At 51.0% G+C, this 20,394-nt stretch overlaps 2 protein-coding genes across 6 annotated transcripts in view; both read right to left on the bottom strand.

Moving 5' to 3' along the window:
- The window catches only part of LOC142823105 (C-type lectin domain family 2 member D-like), a 250,235-nt gene that overhangs the window by 84,478 nt on the left and 145,363 nt on the right, over positions 1-20,394 (bottom strand). The gene's annotated exons all lie outside the window — the stretch shown is intronic.
- On the bottom strand, positions 32-6,927 carry LOC142823063 (uncharacterized). The gene is made up of 4 exons (XM_075913342.1): positions 6,896-6,927; positions 5,423-5,790; positions 3,144-3,259; positions 32-244 (listed from the first exon to the last, which is right to left on the bottom strand). Exons 1-4 carry the CDS (start codon positions 6,925-6,927, stop codon positions 32-34), a joined length of 729 nt encoding a protein of 242 aa, XP_075769457.1.

Consider the following 20,394-nt stretch of genomic DNA (forward strand, 5'->3'; position numbering starts at 1 on the left):
ACCGGGACCCTGTGCCCCAGGGCCGGTTTCCTCAGAGCCAGTTCTCCCAGCCCCTCTCCCCACACGCCCCTGCCCCTCGCCGGGCGTCTCTTACTCGCTCCATGCGGGCGCTGTGCTGGGACACGGTGGCTCTCAGCGCCTCCTCCGCCGCCTGAAAGCTCTCCAGGGCGGGGGCCGTCAGAGCCTTCACGGCTGCCAGCAGCAGGGCTGTGGGCTGGGCTGAGGCAGGGGGCTCCCCGAGGGTCTGCAATGAACAGGGGCAGAGCCTGTAGGGACTGAGCATTTCCACTGGGCAGCTGCCCTGGGACACTCGCTCCCTGGGGGCTGGCAGGGCCTAGAGAGCATGGAGGAGCCTGCTGAGACCTTTGATTGAGCAGCCTCACCCGGTGCCAAGGGTTCCCCCATCCCCTGGGCACCACAGGTCCCTGTAACTCACGGCCGCTGCACTTAGCAGACCTGCCTTTGGCTGAGAAACCTGCAGAGCCCTGCAGATCCTGTGTGGAGGGCAGCAGAGGGGTGACTGGAGAACATGCCCCATGTTCCATCCTCCATCCTGGGCCTGAGCAGATGGGCCCAGTGGCTCTAGCCGCCCACAGTGTCCGTGTGGAAAGAATTGAGTGCAGGGCCCTCATGGAAACACCCTCTGCCTTCCCCACCTGGCAGCGTGTGGCGCTGCCTCCCAACCGGCAGGAATCACGGGCAGGACAGGAAGTAGCTGAGACTGAGGCTACATCTACAATATAGCCGTCTTGAGGAAAAGCTTATGCAAATGAAGCTTGGCGTGGAATATCGCCGCGCCCCATTTGCATAAATAACGAGCAGCCCTTGTTTTGCAAAACCCCCTCTTGTGCAAGAGCCGTTCTTCCTCAAAAAACTGACTTCTTATAACGTGTAAGGAGGGAAAAGTTTAGCTCGTCTCTCAGGATTTATTGTTTTCCTTCTTTAGGGATGTCAAACTAATGTCTGAGGGTATGTCTACACTACCCCGGTAGTTCGAACTAGCGGGGTAATGTATGCACACCGAACTTGCTAATGAAGCCCAGGATTTGAATTTCCTGGGCTTCATTAGCATAAAGCCGGCGCCACCATTTTTAAAAGCCGGCTAGTGCGAACCCCGTGCCGTGCGACTACACGCGGCACGGGCTAGATAGTTCGAACTACGTAGCCATTCCGAACTAATTCAAATCCCGGGCTTCATTAGCAAGTTCGGTATGCATACATTACCCCGCTAGTTCGAACTAGCGGGGTAGTGTAGACATACCCTGAGCTTCTTAGGGTTGGGGTGGTTTTTTTCTTCCTTCCTTCCTTCCTTTTCCAACTAAGGCTTCAGACCAGGGACTTTGCCTTGGTACCAGTCTCAAAAGGTGGCTCTTTCCATCTATCCAATGTAGAATCATAGAACCATAGAGCTGGAAGAGACCTCAGAAGGTCATCAAGTCCAGACCCCTGCTCTAGGCAGGACCAATCCCAACTAAATCAACCCAGCCATGGCTTTGTAAAGCTGAGACTTAAACACCTCTAGGATGGTCTGTCTGTGTGGACCTGCATGCCTCTGACTAAGGGGTCAGCCACCAGAGCCTGTAGCTTGTTTTTCTCTTTTCTTTTTCAAGATCTTTTGGGAAAAAGAGCTTGGGGTACCCCTGGGGCTGGTTTCAAGTGTCCAGCCCTGTTTGTGGGTTCAAAGCATTTGATGGTGGCAGCAGAGTCCCCAAAATATTGGGGTGGGGGGGGAGTTTCGGGACCAGAGCCTGTGCAGACAAGGGTTTGGAGTGTTCTTGCAGACCCCCAACTTCTGCGTTCGTTGTGCCGGAGTGGGGAACAGCCTCGACAGGGCCGCTAGGCAAGTGAATGGCAGCACTTCACTGACCTCGGGGGGTGCCAATCACACATGATGAGACTTGCTGTGAACGTTCAGACCAGCGCAAAAGCGGAGGCTGCTGCCTGAGAAGGACTGAGTCAGGCCTGCGCCAGTGACGTGCTCATGTGACAGACTCCATCTTGGGACAGACTTTCACAGGAGAACGGGATTCCCGCCCCCTGGGCAAGGGGATAAAGGGGCCCTGAGGATTCCCCCATTTTTGTCGTCACTCCTGTCCTCCCTCCTGATAATCAACTATGAAGGATCTCGGCTATGGACTGAAGCCTGAAGTGGCCCCAGAGCCCTCAGTCTGGGGTTCTCGTCGGCCAGGGAGACTCGCTCCTTCAGTCTCAGCTACTTCCTGACCTTCCTGTGATTCCTGCCTGTTCGGTGGTAGCGCCACATGCTGCCGGGTGGGGAAGGCAGAGGGCGTTTCAGGAACGCATCCAGCCTAACAGAGGACGTATTCCTGAAACTAGCTCTAAGACACCCCTTCACCTCATCTGTCACAAGCCGGCACCAAGGACTTTGCAGTTGGTGAATGGAATTTGATTCCTTTAACAATATTAGTCTCAACATTTTGTTCTTTCTTTTATTAATAAACCTTCATATATTCAATACTAAAGGGTTGGCACCTCAGGCTCTTTGGGGTAAGATCTGAGCTTTCAATTGACCTTGCATGTAGAATGGTAATAGCGATGTAGCCTTGTTAGTCTGGTCTTGCTGAAAGAAAACACAGGTCTGGGCCACGAAAGCTCATCACCTAATAAACTGTCTTGTTAGTCTTGAAAGTTCTGCATGGTCCTGTCTTAAATTGACCTGGGCATGTGGCTGGTTCGCTGGGGTGGGAGGAACCTGTTTGGAATTGGTGGGACTGGGTCTCAGAGCCTCTCACCTGTATGAGGGTGGTGCTGGTGGTGGCCCAGAGGACAGGAGTGTCTAAGGGGGTTGCTTGCAGGGCTTCTTACTAGCCAGTGTGGGGAACAGAAGTGCTGTTTGGGACTGGTTCCGATCCTAGCAGTGGAGGACCCCCCGTTCTGGGTTCCGAGTAGCCCTGTCTCAAAGCAAGGTGCCCTGCTTCCACCCTCGGCGTGGTGCTCCCAGAAAGCCCCCATATTACAAGGCTTTGCTCCAGGGAGCTGGTCACACGTAGGAGTGTTTCCTTTCGGTCCCTGAGCCGGAGGGGGGGGGGCGGGCGTTCTACTCTGAGAGACACCGGCTCCGGCACATAGTCACTCGACCCGCAGGGGATGCTTCCCATTGGCTCAGTCACAAGCCTCATTACCATAGTCATGTGGGAGCTGCTCTGTGCTAATGGGATGGGCCGGCGGTCTGGTTCCTCCTCCTCTTCGCTCCCTTCCGCCCCGTTGGACGTCTTCTGGGAGAGCTCGTTCTCCACCCCTGGAGCAGAGGAGACGCGCTGGTTTGAATGTGTTACCCTGGGCGACAGCAGGACACGGGGCCCAGAGCCCTGACGTGACTCGCCCAGGGTCACACAGCAAGGTGCTTGCAGGGCCGAGCAGAGAGCGCCGCTCCCATGACTCTCAGCTGGGGGCTCTCCCCACTGGGCTTCCTCTCCTCTAGGGGCAGAGTCTCTCCCACGGTGCGTTCTCCTCTCCCCGGCCCTCGCCCCCTTCCTGCAGTGATGGGAACAGGCCTCATTTCCCGTGTGACGCCCCAGGAAGTGATGGCCCAGACCAGCCCAGTTCCCAGTTGTGAGCTGCTGCGACCTTTGGACGGGGTGACCCCTGGTCCCTTTTTAACGGTTCTGTTCCCTCCTCTCCAGCAGCTGCTGCTGGCGCAGGAGGTTGGAGCTGCCCCTCGGCTCCCATCCAAGGGTCCCTGGAAGCTGCGTGCGAATCCCTTTCCTGATTGGCTGGGGAAGGACAATGGGGCACTCGCTCTCTTGTGGTGGAGGAGGGTGTCCTGCCTCCAGCCTCCACCCCGGTCCCCCCACCCCTCCCAGCCCCCTGCAGGGTCTGCACTGGCTGGGGGAGCAAATCAGGGAGCCAGGACGTACTTGGGGGATCATGTGACCCAGACCATGCTGACGGGGAGGAGGGATCAATTGTGCTGCATTGCCTGCCACCGCCCATATGGGAAAGCTGGGGAGGTTACAGGCGTCTTCAGATCAGGCCAACTTCTCTACTTTGCTCCAAGTCTTCCCTGCCTGGTGAACTGCTAACAGGGCAGCAGCCTCCCTCGCACCCTCCTCCTCCCCTGCCTCCCATTGGGGAATTGGCCCAGCAGGGATCCTGTTTTCTCCCGTTACACTCCCCTGATGATCATTCAGTTCTGTTTATTCTCTGCCTGCTCCTTTGCCCCTGCTCTCCCCAATTCACACCCAATATATTTTCTTCCACACCCACGGCCTATTGAAAATACATATTTATACCCACGGGTTTGGGTCCACACCCCACACACCACCGCGATATTGGTGTTGCACATGAGAAAATTCAGTCGGCCCAAGGTTGGAAAATCTTAGCGGGAACACTGCTCCTACCCGCTTGTCTGACAGCCGGTGAGAGGGGACCTGGCTCCATGGCCACCAGAGCCCTGAGGGAACAGGGGCTGCAGGGGAGCCCTCCTGGCACAGCACGTAGTTACCCCCTGTTCACACACAGCCCCTCGCTGCTCCTCTTTCTACACCCTGAGCTACCCCCTCCCTGCCCGAGCTCCTGTTTCAAACTTTTGGAGCTGAGCAGCCCCCTCCCCTGCTTGTGTCAAAATTTGTATTGTGGCTCCCCAAGCCATTTCCAGGAGAGGCTGGGTGGCCTGCTGGGGAGATTGAAGGGGAGTGGGGACTGGCTTGAGCCTTCTGGGCCCAGCTCCCAAAATAGAGGATCCAGGCAGAGAAAGATGACTGGAGCTATAACACGGGGCTGGGAGGTGTATAACCGGTAAGAAAGGAAACATTATTAATCAAAATCAAAAGAATTAAGCAAAGGGGACGGGGGGGAGGAGTTGGTGTTAGGATTCACCCCTCCGCTGTTCCAGCCCCATGGAGAGCGGAGGGAGACAAGAGAGGACCAGAGTTCAAGGATTCCTATGGGCCAGATTATCTCTTTTCCGTACCAGTGACAGTAGATTTGTATGACCTGCCCTAGCTTTTGGGGTGAGGCCAAGATGAGGGGTTCGGTGTGTGGGAGGTGGCTGCCAGGGCATGGGATAAGGATAGTGGCGCAGGAGGGAGTAAGGGTGGGAGTGTGGGTGGGGGGTAGGGTGCTGGAGTGGCCTGGGACTTTGGGTGCTGGAGGCGGTGAGGTCTGAACAGGAGGGAGGTTGCAGGAGCCGGCTGGGGTAGGGTATCTGGAAGGGAGGGAGGTGCTGGACTAGGCTGGGGATGCCAGACCCCCAAAGAGCTGTGCTCTGCCATTGTCTGTTCTTCCCACTTCAGGGAGGGACCTGCCCCCCTCTGCCAGAGCGTCTGGGACTTGATGGATTCCAGCCTCTGAGGAGCCCATCACTGTCCCATGAGACGGCCCTAACGCTCAAGGCTTGTACAGTGACTGGGGTCAGTGTCCCTCACATGCTCCCCTCTCACCGGGTGGGTTGTATCCTCACCTGTGAGATCCAGCTGGTCTTTGTCTGGGCTCTCCGGTGGCTTCTCCTCCTCTGGCTCCTCTTGCTTCTCCACTGAGTTCTTCTTCCTCTTCTTCAGGGAGAAGCGTGTCCACCGCCTGGGAGAGGAAGCTCTTCTCTCCTCCTCAGCCTCTGCCAGGGAGCTGCCACACTGGCTGCAGGCACAGAGTCTTCTTATGCCTGACAGGATCTTCCAGGAGCCTCTGGTTCTCCTGGGCTCCTCCGGCAAGGCCTGCTCCTGCGGACTGAGGCCGGCGCATGCCTCGGCTGCTGCAGGTCGGACCACCACCCGGAGCACTCGGCTGTGTCTGTGCTCCCTTGAGGTGAGTCTTTCAAAGAAGGAACACAGCCTGGAAGAAAAAGAAGGAGCCAATGGGTTTTTCTGTCCTGGAAAGGCAAGACATTAATCTCCCCAGGATTCAGATACAAGAGCACTCTACTGAAACCATCAGCTTCTCTAAGAGCCAGAACTGGTTCATAGAACCCAGTCAAAGGTGAAGACGCATGGGGCTGTGGGTGACAGGAATTCTTGTGGGGAATTTCTAGGGCCTGTGTGGTGCAGGAGCTCAGACTCGGGGAGCAGGGCTGTGCCTTCTGGCCTTACAGCCTGGGACTCTAGGGGCTGATGACCCTCAAGCTATAGAAGTGGCTGAAGTTCATCCTCCATTTGCTCTTAATGGGCTTTGGGCCTGCAGTCGCTGTCCTACTGGTGGAAGGGAAGCTGTTGCTAGTGGTGGGTTCAGTGGGGTAGGAGACTGAGCCTGGCATCTCTCTGCTGTCCCCAGGGCTGGTTGTGGGATCCAGGTGGCATGGTGGCTTCTGAGCTGCTCCCAGGGAGGGGCCATGTGGGTTAACTAAGTTAACATTACTGCTACTCTAAACTGTACAGGATTTGTATTTGGATTTGTTATTTTGGGAAGTCGACAAAGAGGCAGAAGAAACTGGCCTAACTAGAATTATTTTAGATTCTAGCTGTGATTCACTGGGTAGCGCCTTTCCGGGCTTCAGCAGATGAAATCCAGATAGTTACTATCTTTTAGAAGCTACCACAGCAAATAGTAATTGTTCAGTGAAATCAGATGTATTATAGATTGTTTTTAAGCAGTTCTGAATTTCACTGGGCCTCAGAAACTGATCCGTTTGGAGTCAGTTTTGCTTTGTACAGACTTGCAACATACTTTTGTGAAATCCTCCTGAGTGTTTTGTACTTGATTTGCCTTTGGCGGCAAAACTCAATGAGCTATTTCCTTCTTTTCAGGCTGGTGTTTTGCATCATGTGCTACTGACCCTTCCACTATCGCTCCAGAGAACTGTTATGTTGTTTTGAATAAGGGAGAGAAGGAATCACCCCTGAGGCACCCATCTGTTGCCCTGACATGTCATCTGGGGAGGTATGCCGCCTGCCAGGGGCCCATATCCTAGACATTACAGAGGCATTGCTGAGGAATATCCAACCTCCTGACTACTACCCCCTGCTTCTCATCCATGTGGGCCCTAATGATACTGCAAGGTATGAGCTTGAGAGGAGCTAGGGTGACTACGGGGCTGTGGGAGCACAGGGGAAGGAGTTTGGTGCACAGGTGGTGTTCTCCTTAGTCCTTCCTGTCAATTTTCGGGGCCCAGGCAGAGACAGGTACATCCTGGAGGTGAGTGCCTGCCAGTAAAGATGGTGCCACCAAGAGGGTTTTGGCCTCCTTGACCACGGGACGCTGTCCCAAGAAGGACTGCTAAGCAGAGATGGGGTTCACCTTTCGAGGAAGGGGAAGAGAGTATTTGGTCACAGAGTGGCTAACCTAGTGAGAAGGGCTTTAAACTAGTTTTGATGGGGACAGGTGGCCAAAGCCCACAGGCAAATGAAAAACATGGAGACCTGGGAGATGGGTTGGAAATGGGAGGGATCATGGGCTATAATAGCAGGGAGAAAGGAGGGACAAGGCAGAAGTGAGGGGGGCAAAATCCAATCGGTATCTTAGATGCCGGTGTACAAAGGCAAGGAGGACGGGGAATAGGCAGGAAGAACTTGAAGTGCTAATAAAGAAACACAAGGATGACCCAGTTGGTATCACAGCGACTTGGTGGGATAATACACACAATTGGAATATTGATACCGAAGGGTACAGCTTGCCCAGGACTGACAGGCAGGGATAAAAGGGAGGAGGTGTTGCCTTATCTATTAAGAATGTACACTGGGCTGAGGTGAAGCTAGGCGTAGAAGTCAGACTTGTTAAGAGTGTCTGGGTTAGGTTAAAGGAGGTAAAAAGAAGGGTGATGTCATGCTAGGGGTCCACTCCAGCCCACCAACCCAGGCAGAAGAGGGGACCGGACTTCAGAAAAGCAGACTTGGCTCCCTCAGGGAAGTGATGGGCAGGATTCCCTGAGGTGCTAACATGAAGCTGAAAGGAGTCCAGGAGAGCTGGCAGGATTTTAAAGAAGCCTTATTGAAGGCACAAGACCAAAGCATCCCGATGCACAGTAACAAAAGCAAATATGGTGGCCAACCAGATGGGCTTAGCAGGGAAATCCTTCGTGATCTTAAACACAAAAAGGAAGTTTATAAGAAGTGGAAACTTGGAGAGATAACTTGGGAGGAGTCTAAATATACTTGAGAATGCAAGGGAGTCGTCCTGAAGGAAAAAGCACAATTGGATTTGTAGCTAGCAGGGGATGTGATGGGTAACAAGAAAGGTTCTACAGGCATGTGTCACGTTCCTGGATTTTGAGGGGAGCAGCCAGATCACTGCTGCACCCATGGGGGTGTGTTTGCCCCAATAGTGGTATAAAGGGGGCCATCTGAGGTGTTGAATAGAAGCTTACTGTCTGCTAATCCTATGTACGCTATTCATGTGATTGTACAATGTCTGTGTGAAATTATAAGCATGTACTGTAAACTTCTGATAATCCGGTACCTTTAGGATCCAGGGGGTGCCGGATTGTCAGATATGCCAGACTATTGGAAGGGGGGGCTATGAGGGGTCTGGGGTGGGATGGGGGGAGATGCCACTCCAGATCTGTCTTAGCCCCCCTCTTCCCATGGTCAGGCTCTGCTCCAGGCATCCCCGATTCAGCCGCTGCTGGTCAGTTTCAGCAGCAGCTGAATTGGGACGCCTGCAGCAGAGCAGCTGGGGTGCTGCCGGTTTGGTCCGGTGGCGCCGCCCCTTGGCGCTGTGAGACCAACCCGGCAGCACCCCAGCTGCTCTTGGGGATGCCTGGGGCAGAGCAGCTGGGGTGCTGCCGGTTGGTCCCACAGCCCCAAGGGGCAGCGCTATGGGACCTACCGGGCAGCACTCCAACTGCTCTGCCCCCAGCTTCCCCAATTCAGCCGCTGGTCAGTTTCAGCAGCGTCTGAATCAGGAAGCCTAATCCGAACTATCTAGCCCGTGCCGCGTGTAGCCGCGCGGCACGGGGTTCGCACTAGCCGGCTTTTAAAAATGGCGGCGCCGGCTTTATGCTAATGAAGCCCGGGAAATTCAAATCCCGGGCTTCATTAGCAAGTTCGGTATGCATACATTACCCCCCTAGTTCGAACTAGGGGGGTAGTGTAGACATACCCTCTCTCTCTCTCTCTCTCACACACACACACAGGGGAGGTCCGTGCCCATAGGCATACTAGGCAGCTGCCTAGGGTGCCAAGTTGCATGGGGCGCCACATTCTAAACTCTGTCCCTTCCATTTCCCATTCCCTTTGCTGTGCCTTACCTGGAGCATGGCTTCCCTGCAGTCAGGAGGGGGAAAGTCCTGGGAGTTGCAGCACACGGGTGGGGTGGGGGTGTTTCCCCTGTGCCGCGGGGGGGAGGGGACGGTGAGCTCCGGAGGAGGAGGAACGTGTGTGTGGGGGTTCCCCTGTGCCGCAGGAAGGGTCGTCCCCAGGGGAGAAGGGATGCGGGGGGTTTCTCTCTGGAGAAGTGGGATATTGGGAGGAGGCGGGTGCAGGGGACTCTATCCCTGTTGCATAAATTGCTGGTTTCGTCCCCTTGGAGGCTAGTCTGATTTACCCCAAGAAGAGAGTCACACTTTCAGGCTGGGTCCAACTCAAGTTTATTGGTTGCAACCAAGGTACGGCTAAGGAACTCAATGTTCAAAGCAGAGCCGACCCCCAACATCTCATAGGCAGGGGTTCTTATAGGGTTAACATCCTTCCTGGTTTAGGTGCCTTAACATGATAGGTTACTTCATTTTGACACTTAGCATTCCTATAGGTCAGGTTATTTTCCAAATGAGGTTAAATACAGTGCCTACTTGCTGACTTTGCGGTTATAGCTGTGTTACATTCATTCATTTTTGCTGAACAATGGGCGAGCCATACCTCCCTTTTTCCTTTCCTGCTTGAGCCGGTCACAAGTTTAAAGGATGTGGAATCTATCCATATCTCTACTTAACAGAAGACTGGTTTCACTTCCCCTCGTCTCCTTATTATAAGTTATTACCTGTGACAGGCCTTGACCTTTGTCATGTCTTACTCCTATACAAATAGCAAATATATCTAAGCATTAGCAATGTATGTATATTGTACGTGCCCCTCATAGGGGAGTCAATGGCTCCGGGGGATTTGACTTCCCTTTTACACATCATCCCCCTGGCTGGCACCCTGTCCCCGGCCCCCGAACTCCATCCCCCGGTCTGCAGGCCCCAGCCCCCTGATCCAAAGCCCCCAGCCCCCTGGCCCCAAGCCAGAGAACTCCATTCCCAGACCCCAGAACTCCAACTCCATCCCCAAACCCCCAACCCCTAACCTCCTGACTCCCAGCCACAGAACTCCATCCCCAGCCCCCCTCTCCCCAGCACAGAACCAAACCCCTCAGTCAATATATGCCTTTGGGGTGGGGGGGCGCCTACTGCATTGATCACCTAGGGCGCCAGTTGGTGTCAATTAGTCTAGGGCAGCCCCCCCCCCCCACACACACACTCTGCAGGCCACAGGGGTATCACTTGCTCACGGTGATATCGATCTCACTCACACTCACACTCACACTCACACTCACAGGCTGTAGTTTGCTGTGGGACATGCACATGATGCACCTCATCAGGAGAGCCAGGGGGCAGAGCACACGTGCACATGCCTGCAGGAGCTGCTGCAGGAGCTGGTGGGGGCGGTCAGCACGTGCTCAGAAGGGTCCAATTGAAAATCATGTGACAGACAGACAAGAACTGTGATTAGTGCTCTTCTACATACAGCAAATAAATGAAGTGATTTTTTGTGTTAAAACCAAATGATTTAGTTTTTGTTTCACAAGTCACAACAACAGAGACTCTCTAACACTTTTGCCTGTAGAAAGTTTTTTTCATGTGCATCAAGCCAAGAGACGTAATCTTTAATTTCAAGCATAAACTGTAACAATTTTTTTATTTAATATGTCAATATGAATAACAGATTTTGTTTGCTATGCCAAGAAATAGCAGTTTTGTGTTATGCCTCAAAGGAACAGGACACCTGTAAGATACCAAATGGCTACTGAAAACAATGTATTTGATTTCATAGTAAACAAACATTTAAAGTCAGGCACCTTGCCAACGATCCCTTGTTGTAGTATTCTTTCTTCCATAACATTTTAAATATATCTAAGGTATTTGTTAGTAACTGCAGGTGCCTTAGTGGCACAAATCCCAACAAGCGCACACGACCTCATTCTTGGTGCACAAGACAAAACTCGTGGCTGGAGAATCTTAGAGGGATCACTGGTCCCATCTATTTTCTATGATTCTCAGCTGGGCCTTCTCTCAAACCTCACAGCTTTGTGCTCAGAATGTTGAGACTCTGGCTACAGATAGGGGCCAAGCTGAAAATGAGGAACCCTCTGTTCCCATCAAACCCAGTAAAAGGAATAAAAGATTGTTAAGTAGCGGGGTTGAAGCACTGCAAGGACAGAGTATCAGCTGCAAATGTGTTTAATTCCTGTCAAGTATTTCAAAATCTGGATTTTGTTAGCAGGGGGAAAAGAACCAGTGAGCATTCAATGAAGAGTTTTTCACACTGTTTAGAACATCGAATCAGAACTGAGGTCACCAAAAAATTACAAAGAAAACACACCGAGACTCGTGACAAAATGAGGTAGCAGTTTATTTCAACCCGTTACCTGGAATGGAATGTCAGAGGGAATTTACACAGATATTTTATAGGCTGGCGGGGGTAGAGGAGAATTCCTATGGGGTTCTGAGTTTCTGAGAGAAGCACCCACATGAGAGTTTGGGACTGGCTATGGAGCTGTACCATTTTCAATATAATTAAAATAGCACTTTGTTATTCTAATTCTGTACATTCTGAGCTGGATGTTGTCTGAACACACTGATACTGGACAATCATTACTTGACACCAAACATTTCTCTACCCACCCTGAAGGCAGGGGATGCCTTAGGGGCACCTCCAAGAGGAATAAGCTCCATGGAGACATAAACCCAAATTCTACTCAAGTTTTGCTACGATTCCTTTAAGTAAGAAACATGGAAATTCACCCCCACTAGTCGGCAGAGAGGGAAAATCATCCCCATCTGTCTCTGGAGCACGGGAAAGGCTGAAGCAGAAGGAGAAGGGAAGATGCCCCGAGTCAAATCAAAACGGAGTGTTGGGAAGTGACTGTTGCAGCCCCTGTCCCCATCTGTCCTAGGCCGATGAGGCTCCAATCTCCAAGGTGGGCTCTCGGGGGCAGGGAAAGACTCCGGGAATTACCTTCTGTACAGACTCATCCTCTCTCACGCCCGCGGGGACAGCGGCTTCCTGAGGTTCTTGACAGAGGCTCAGTTCACGTCTCTCAGATCCTTGGGCACCAGCCGTTGCCAACCAGTTGGACTGGAGGCAGGATAAGAATGCTGCAGCCACATTCTTTGTTGTTGTCACACATGACATCACAATACACTCAGGCCTCCGTACAGAGACCTAGAAACCCACCCCCAGGTAACTCTTATCCCATCGCAGGGCCAGGCAGGGGGCAGTGCTAACACCCACAGCTGGTTCGTACTGGAAAGCTACTGGGAAGGAAGGCAGGAGGCAGAACCTTCCCTTGACCTAGCTCTGTCCTTCTATTCCTTCTAAAATCAGGAATAAAGGACCTTTCGGAAAAGGCTTTATTTTCCGAAAGATCCCCGTCTAGACTTGTGCTTTTTTCCGGCAAAGCCCCGAGCCGGAAAAAAGCAGCAGCCATGTTCATGCTAATGGAGCGGGGAAAATGTAAATCCCTGCTGCATTTGTATTTCCGACTTGTCTCATCTGTATCCCTTTTCCGGAAAAGGGGCCCAGTGTAGACACAGCCCCTCTGTTTATACCACATCTTCTGTTGCTGCTTCTTTTGCTGCTACTTTTCTTCTTCTGTTGCAGCTTTTTCTTCGGGTGATTCTTCTGCTGCTGCTGCTACTTCCTGTTTCTTCTGCTGCTGGGGCTCATTATTCTTATTATTCTTCCGCTGCTGCTTCTGCAGTGCTGCTCTTTCTGCTGCTGCTTCATCTGCCTCTGTGGCTCCTCCCTCTCCTGTCCCTACTTATTTTCATTCTTCTTCTTCTTCTGCAGCCACTGTTCCTGATGACTCCTTCTTTTCTGCTGCTGTTACTTCTCTAGCTTAAATCTGCTGCTGCTCCTGAAGCTCCTTCTGTTGCTGTTCCTTCTTCTGCTGCTACTGCCGCTCATTCTCCTGCTCCTATTTATTTTTCTGCCTCTCCTTTGTCTGCTGCTTTTTCATCTGCTACTGTTGCTGCTCCTTCTGTTGCCCATACTTGTTGTTATGCTTCTTCTTCCACTCCTTCTTTGGCTACTTTCCTTCTGCTGCTGCTTCTTCAGATGCTGTTTTTTCTTCTGCTACTTCTGCTTTTGCTGCTGCTATTTTATTTTCTTCGCCTTCTGCTGCTGCTGCTGCTGCTGCTGCTGCTTCATCTGCTTCTCTTGCAGCTGCTTCTACTCTCCGTACTTATTTTTCCGTTTCTAATTTTTAGTGTGTGCTGCTGCTTCTACTTCTGCTGCTTTTTGCTGTTTCAGCTTCTTCTCCTGTTGCTCCTCCTTTTATTTCTGTTACAGCGGCTTCTGCTGCAGTTTCGTCTCCTGCTGCTGCTGTTTCTTCTGCTGTTGCTACTACTTGCTTTTTCTTCTTTGCTTTCTTCTTCTGTTGATGGCTTCTGCTGCTGTTGATTTCTCTTTTCATCTGCTGCTGCTACTCCATCTGCTTCTAATGCTACTTCTTCTTCCGCCGCACCTGCTGTATCTGCTTCTTCTGCTACTGCTGCTCCTTCTCCTGCTTCTACTTGTTTTTCTCTTTCTCCTTAGTCTTTTTTTCCTGCTGTTAAAGTTTGTTGCTCCCCCTTTTTTTTCTGTTTCTCCTTAGTCTGTTATTTCTGCTGCTAAAGTCTGCTGCTCCTTCTGCTACTGCCACTTCTTCTGCTGCTCCTTCTGCTGTTTCTTTTTCTGCTGCTGCTACTTCCTGTTTCCGCTGCTCTTTTCTGCTGTGGCTTATTATTGTTATACTGCTGCTGCTTCTTTGGTTTCCGCTGCTTCTCCTCCTAGAATCATAGAATCATAGAGCCATAGAACTGGAAGAAACCTCAGAAGGTCATCAAGTCCAGCCCCCTGCTCTAGGCAGGACCAATTCCAACTAAATCAACCCGGCCAGGGCTTTGTCAAGCTGAGACTTAAAACACCTCTAGGGATGGAGACTCCACTACTTCCCTAGGTAACCCATTCCAGTGCTTCACCACCCTCCTAGTGAAATAGTGTTTCCTAATATCCAACCTGGACCTCTGCTGTTTCTTCTACTGCTGTTCCTGTCTCTTTGATTCTGCTTCTTCTTCTGATGTTTCTTCTGTTGTTGCTTGTTCTTGTGATCTGATGCTGTGGCTTCTTCTGCGTCTGCTGCTTCTGCTTCAGCTGAGGTTTCTTCTAGTTCTTCTGCTCCTGCCTCTTTTCTTCCACTTCTTCTTCTTCTCCTCTGTTGTTTCTGCTGCTCTTGATGCTTCCTTTCTTCTTCTGTTGCTCCTTCCTTTGCGATTACAGTTTTCTGCTGATGCTTCTACTTCTTCTGCGTCTTCCTTCTTGGTTTCTTCTTTTGATGATGCTTCTTCTTGTGCTACCACTGCTCTTTTCATCTGCTGCTGCTACTTCTTCTGCTGCTTCTTCTGATTCTCATTCTTATGCTTGTTCTTCTGCTGTTTCTTTTCTTCTGTTGCTGCTCCTTCTCCTCCGCCTGCTTGTTTTTCTGCTTCTTCTGCAGCTTCAATCTGCTGCTGCTACTGCTGTTTCTTCTGTTCTTTCTTCTTCTGCTGCTTTTGCTCCTGCTTCCTTTGTTACTGCTACTTATTCTGCTCCGACTTTTCTTCTGCTGCTGCTCCTGATTCTATTGGTGTTTCTTCTTCTTCTTCTGCTGCTGCTGCTGCTGTTACTGCTATGGCCTCTTTCTTCAATTCTTCTCAATCTGCAGCGTTTCACTTCCTATTTTTATTCGGCTGCTTCTTCAGCTGCAGCATCTATGGCTGCTGCTGCTTTTGTAGCTGCTACTTCTTCTGCATCCGCTTCTTGTGAGGTTGCTGCTACTCCTTCTTTTTCTGCTCTTGCTCCTTATATTCTGCTGCTGCTACTTCTTTTTCTGGTTCTTCTGCTGCTGCTCTTCTTCTGATGCTCATGCTACTTTAGCTGCTGCTTCATCTGCTTCTGTTGCAGCTGCTTCTTCTGCTCCTACTTGTTTTCTGCTTTTTCTTCTTTTCTTTGTGCTGCTGCTGCTTCTTCCGCTGCTTTTTCTACTGCTGATACTGTTCCTTTTTCTGCTGCTGCTACTTTTCTATTTCTGCCACTGCTTCTGCTGGTTCTTCTGGTTCTGCTTTTTCTGTGGCCGCTGCTTTTTCTTCGTTTGTGCTACTGCTGCTGCTTTCACTGTTTCTTCTGTTATTTCTTTTGCTGATTCTTCTACTGCTGCTTTTGCTCCTGCTTTCTCTGTTGATCCTTCTTACTCGGCTGTTGCTTCTACTTCTGCTGCTGTTTTTCCTGCTGCTGCTGGTGCTGCTGCTGCTTTTCTTCTTCTTCTTTTGCTCCTGCTACCACTGTTGGGGCTACTTATTCTGCTGCTGCCTCTTCCGCTGCTGCTTCACCCGTGTCTTCTTCTGATGCTTCAATCTGCTTCATCTGCTTCTGTGGCTGCTTCTTCTTCTGTCCGTTTCTTTTCATGCTTCTTCTTCCTCTTTTGTTTCTGCCGCTGCTCCTTCTTCTCCTGTTGCTTCCTCTGTGGCTGTGGTTGTTTCTTCTTTTTCTGCTGATGCTTCTTTAGCTGCTGCTCTTTCTTCTCTTGCAGCTACTTCTTCTGCTCCTTGAGGGCTATGTCTCGACTGCATTGCTGTATCGGGATCCTGGAAGGATCCTGAAATAGCAACGCCACATCCAAGGAACGCATCTGCTATTTCAGAAAAAGTTTGAAAATAGCGGACGCGCTCTTTCACCAGCCCTGTAAACCTCGTTGTACGAGGAATAAGGGACGGCTCGAAAGAGCACGTTATTACAAAATTTGGTGCTGTGCAGATGCACCAAATTTCAAAATAGCCTCTTTCGAATGTAAAATATGCAGTGCTGTTTAATGCAGGGCAGTGCTGTCCCTGCTTCTGCTGCTATATCTTCTCTTCCTGCCTTTTAGCTTCTGCTCCTTCTCCCAGTAGTTCTGGCTGCTGTTTCGCCAGCTTCTGTTGCTGCACCTTTCCCTGCCCATACTTGTTTTCAGGCTTCTTCTTCTGTTTGTGCTGCTGTTTCTTCTTCCGCTGCTACTTCTCCTGCTGCTGCTGCTCTTTCTTCTGCTGTTGCTACTACTTGCTTTTTCTTCTTTGCTTTCTTCTTCTGTTGATGGCTTCTGCTGCTTTTGATTTCTCTTTTCATCTGCTGCTGCTGCTACTTCATCTGCTTCTGATGCTACTTCTTCTTCTGCCGCTGCTGCTGTTTCTGCTTCTCCTGCTTCTACTTGTTTTTCTGTTTCTCCTTCTTCTGTTCTTTCTGCTGCTTAAGTCTAGACTGGCACTTTTCTTCGGAAAAACCCCAAGCCAGAAAAAAGCGGCAGCCATGTTCATGCAAATGCCCCGGGGGATATTTAAATCCCCCACGGCATTTGCAATTCCGACTTGTCTCATTAGCATCCCTTTTCAGGAAAAGGATGCCAATGTAGACACAGCCCTGCTGTTTCTTTTGTTGATTCTTCTGCTGCTACTTTTGCGCCTGCTTCCTTTGTTGCTACTACTTATTCTGTTGCTAGTTTTCTTCTTCTGCCACGGCTGCTTCTGCTGAGTTTCTTCTACTGCTGTAGTTGCTACCACCTATTTCTTCTGCTCTTCTCCTGTGCTTCTGTTTCTGCTTCTGCTACTATTTTTTCTTCTCCTCCTGCCTCTTTTCTTCTGCTACTTCTCCTACTGTTTCTGCTGCTGCTGCTGCTTCATCAGCTTCTGTTCCTGCAACTTTCCCTGCCCCACTTCTTTTCAGGCTGCTTCTTCTGTTTGTTCTGCTGTTTCTTCTTCCGCTGCATCTACTACTGCTGCTGCTTTTCTGCTGCTGCTACTTTTCTATTTCTGCCACTTCTTCTTCTGATATTTCTCCTGCTGCTTCATCTGCTTCTGCTGCTCCATCCTTTTCTGTTGCTTCTTCTACTATTGCTGCTGCTGCTGCTGCTGCCGCCACTTCTGCTTTAATCTGCTGCTGTCTCTTCTTCTTCTGCTGCTGCTGCTGCTTCTGTGGCTGTTTCTTTCTTGTTTCTGCTTCCTTTTAATCTGCTACTGATTCTTCTGCTACTGATGCTTTTTCTGTTCCTCCTTCTTTTGCTTTTTCTCCTGCTGCTGCTACTTTTCTTCTTTTGCCACTGCTGCTTCTTTTAATTTTTCTTCTTCAGCTGCTATTACCTCCTGGTGCTTCTACTATTCTTTTTCTGCTACTTCTTCTGCCCCTGCTTTTTTCATGCTTCTTCTTCTTTTGTTTGTGCTACTGCAGCTTCTTTTTCTGTTGTTCCTCTTTCTGCTGTACCTTCTGTTGCTGTTACTTCTTCTGCTTCTTCCTCTTTTGATTCTTCTGCTGCTGCTTCTGTTCTTCTTCTGCTGCTGCTTTTACTTCTCTCGGGCTTCTCTACACTGATAGGTTTTTGCAGCAGAGAGTATGCTAATGAGGGACTGATGTTTTTTGCGCAAGAGGGTTTTTGCACAAAAAGAAGCAGTGTAGTTGTTTCTGTTTTGCTCAAAACCTCCTTTTTTCACAAGATCTTTATGCCTCTCCGGATCTTGTACAAAACAGCTTTTAGGCGAAAAACAGAAGTGGCGACGCTGTTCTTTTTTGCACCAAAACCTCTTATGCAAAAAGCATCAGTACAAAATATGCTAATGACATCACAAAGCATACTCTCTGCTGCAAAAACTTGCAGCCTAGACACAGCCTCACTCGATAAGGAGCAGCTAGAGCCCATGACTCAGAGATGCTCCCCATTGCCTGGTCCTACCCCTGTAGTGCAGCTGGCAGGAAGGGAGGGGGGGTGACTCAAAGAAATCAGGAGCCTGCTGGAAGTCTCCAGAGAACTGTCATGTCTGCACCTGTGCAGAGAAGTGGGAGGGGCCAGGCCCTTGCTGCGCTCTGCCCTGGCAGGAGGAGGGGAGGGGCAATCAGAGGCTGAGGTTATAAGAGAGCATCTCCCTCCCTCCCATATAGCACATTATTGACAGCAACAGCAGACTGGGAAGCACTTCCAAAGGATGTCACAGAACTAGTTTCAGAGGGGCAGCCTTGTTAGCCAGTAACTTTGTCCCACAGCACCTTAGGGAGTATTTACACAGCTCCCTGCACTCAAATAAGCGATGTTCCAAAGATACAAAGATGCTAATTCCCTTGCCCATTACAATGATAGCTTCCCCACTTATCACCCCCTGATTAGCCATTCATTAACTCATAAACAGCTATTCCCTCCCTACCTCTCCCTCACCCCACCTTCTGTACTTAATCTGATTTGTCAGGTTAATAATGTGTTCACTTTTTTCATTCTATTCCTTTAGTGTATATAGTAATGCCAATTGTCTTCCAGAATATGATCTGAGGAAGTGGGTCTGGCCCCAAGACAGTGAACACAGAGAACCACCAACCTTAGCGAAACATCTCCTTGGGTCTGACGTACTGGCTCAGACTTGCACAAGGTCAAGGACCTGAGACTCCTCCCCATCAATGCCCCTGTCCTGCCAATCGGAGAGACTGAGGGAGGGCGGTGGAACATTCTCACCAAAGAGCCCAAAGCATGGCCCACATCATGGGGGCGATCCCAGTCAGAGCACTATTTATGCCCCACCATTTTGGTTTGACTCCCGGGAGACCAGCTCCTGATGTGGGGTGGGGAGCAGAAGAGGACAAAAGAGGCAAGAAAAGAAGAGAAATGCGGGTGGGATGGAGGGAAAGAGAAACCAAACAGGAGAAACCCCCACGGCCCCAGTGGTTCTAAGGGACAAAGCCCCAGGTGGGGAATAAAATTCCGACCCTTTCACCCAGTGTTCCGTGCCTAGAATCCAGCTGGGACCAGGTGGATCAGACTGAGCAGTTCCCACCCCCTCGGAGGCTCTTACCTTCTCCGCAGGGACGTCTGGGCTGTAGGCAAATCAGGAGAAGGAGGAGGAAGCTCGACAGAGGTTCCTCCAGGCGCTCACGTGCAGGAACCCTCAGAGAGACATCGCGAGACAGAGACTTGCCTTAGCAAATGCCACAGGGGTCTACGAGGTCATCCCGGCCTTGCCCCTCTTGTGCCTGGCTGATGTCACCATCTCTCAGTGAGGACACCACCTCCCCACCATCTTTGCCTAATATGGGGAGGGCCTGCCAAAGGCCTGTGTGATGTCATGGCCGCCCCCTCCCCCCATGCTGCAAGGCGAGTGTCCTGCCTCTGGCCACCCCTTGGGATGTTTGAGCCATTCCCTGTGCTCCCCCCTCTCAATGCCTGTTCCTCCTAGGAAGTCAGCCGGCTGCACAGTCGCACCTCAGAAGTGTCACGTTATTGGATTTTGAGGGGAGCAGCCGGGTCACTGCTGCACCCATGGGGGGGTGTTCGCCCCAAACGTGGTACAAAGGGGGCCATATGAGGGGGCAAACAAAAGCTTGCTTTCTTCTGATTCTGTATCTACTCTTCACATATCTGTATAATGTCTGTGTGTGTAGTTAGGAATCTGTAATCTGTATGGAGACTGGAAGTCTTTCTGAATGTGGTTGAGCAGTGGGCACTGCCCCAGCAACACTTCCTGATCCGGACCAGGCTGAGGGTGCTGCCTTGGCCCCCACTACCATAGTGATCACCTCCTGGGCATCGCTGTACTGATCCTCTCACCTGCCTGTGAGGCAGGGCAGGGCTATTAGCCCCATGCTACAGGTGGGGGAACCGAAGCACGACACGACTATGGGATTCACAGAGCTGTGTAGGTGCCTAACACTGACTGACCTTAAGGGGAGTTGGGTTGGGAATCCCAGCCCAGTGACTTACCCCGAGTGTTCCAGGAACCAGGCCAGAGCAGGGAGCTGAACCCAGCTCAGTTCTCTAACCACTGAACCAGCTTTCCTCTGTCACCTGTGTCATGAATCATGGGTAGTGTGAATGGTTAGCATGAGTGCATGAGTGAATCAACAATAAGTGAGCTGAAGAGAGGCCATGCTGAGGTCCAGGCAAGCGCCCCAGAGAATTATGGACTTGTTTGTTCTGGACAAAACCCCTGGAGGATTATGGACGTGTTTACAACTTTAAGAAGAAGGACCGTGGGAAATAAAAGAACTCTGTGTATGTGGCTGAGGCAGCGTTTCCAGCATTGCCAGATAAGAAAAGTAACAAGGGAAGAGTCTAACCAAGGACAGACCGTTGTTTCTCACTAGTGGTGAGGCAAGTGGTGCAAAAACCGGATATTTCTGGATCGGTCGTGGACACACCAGTAAGAAGAAGGGGGTGTCACTAACGGACATCACCCCACCTGGACTGTGTGCAGCCAGTGGATGGCATCCCACTGGCCTGGCCCCT

The sequence above is a fragment of the Pelodiscus sinensis genome, chromosome 32 (genome assembly GCF_049634645.1).
Source record: "Pelodiscus sinensis isolate JC-2024 chromosome 32, ASM4963464v1, whole genome shotgun sequence".
Taxonomy (NCBI): Eukaryota; Metazoa; Chordata; order Testudines; family Trionychidae; genus Pelodiscus; species Pelodiscus sinensis.

Bases quoted from the DNA above. Each gene is read 5' to 3' on its own strand.
- LOC142823063 (XM_075913342.1), bottom strand. From the start codon at position 6,927: ATGGATGAGAAGCAGGGGGTAGTAGTCAGGAG. The intron at 3,260-5,422 runs GTGAGGATACAA...CCTCTGCTCCAG, and splicing joins AGACCAGCTGGATCTCACAG to GGGTGGAGAACGAGCTCTCC. The intron at 245-3,143 runs GTAATGAGGCTT...TGTTCATTGCAG, and splicing joins GCAGCTCCCACATGACTATG to ACCCTCGGGGAGCCCCCTGC.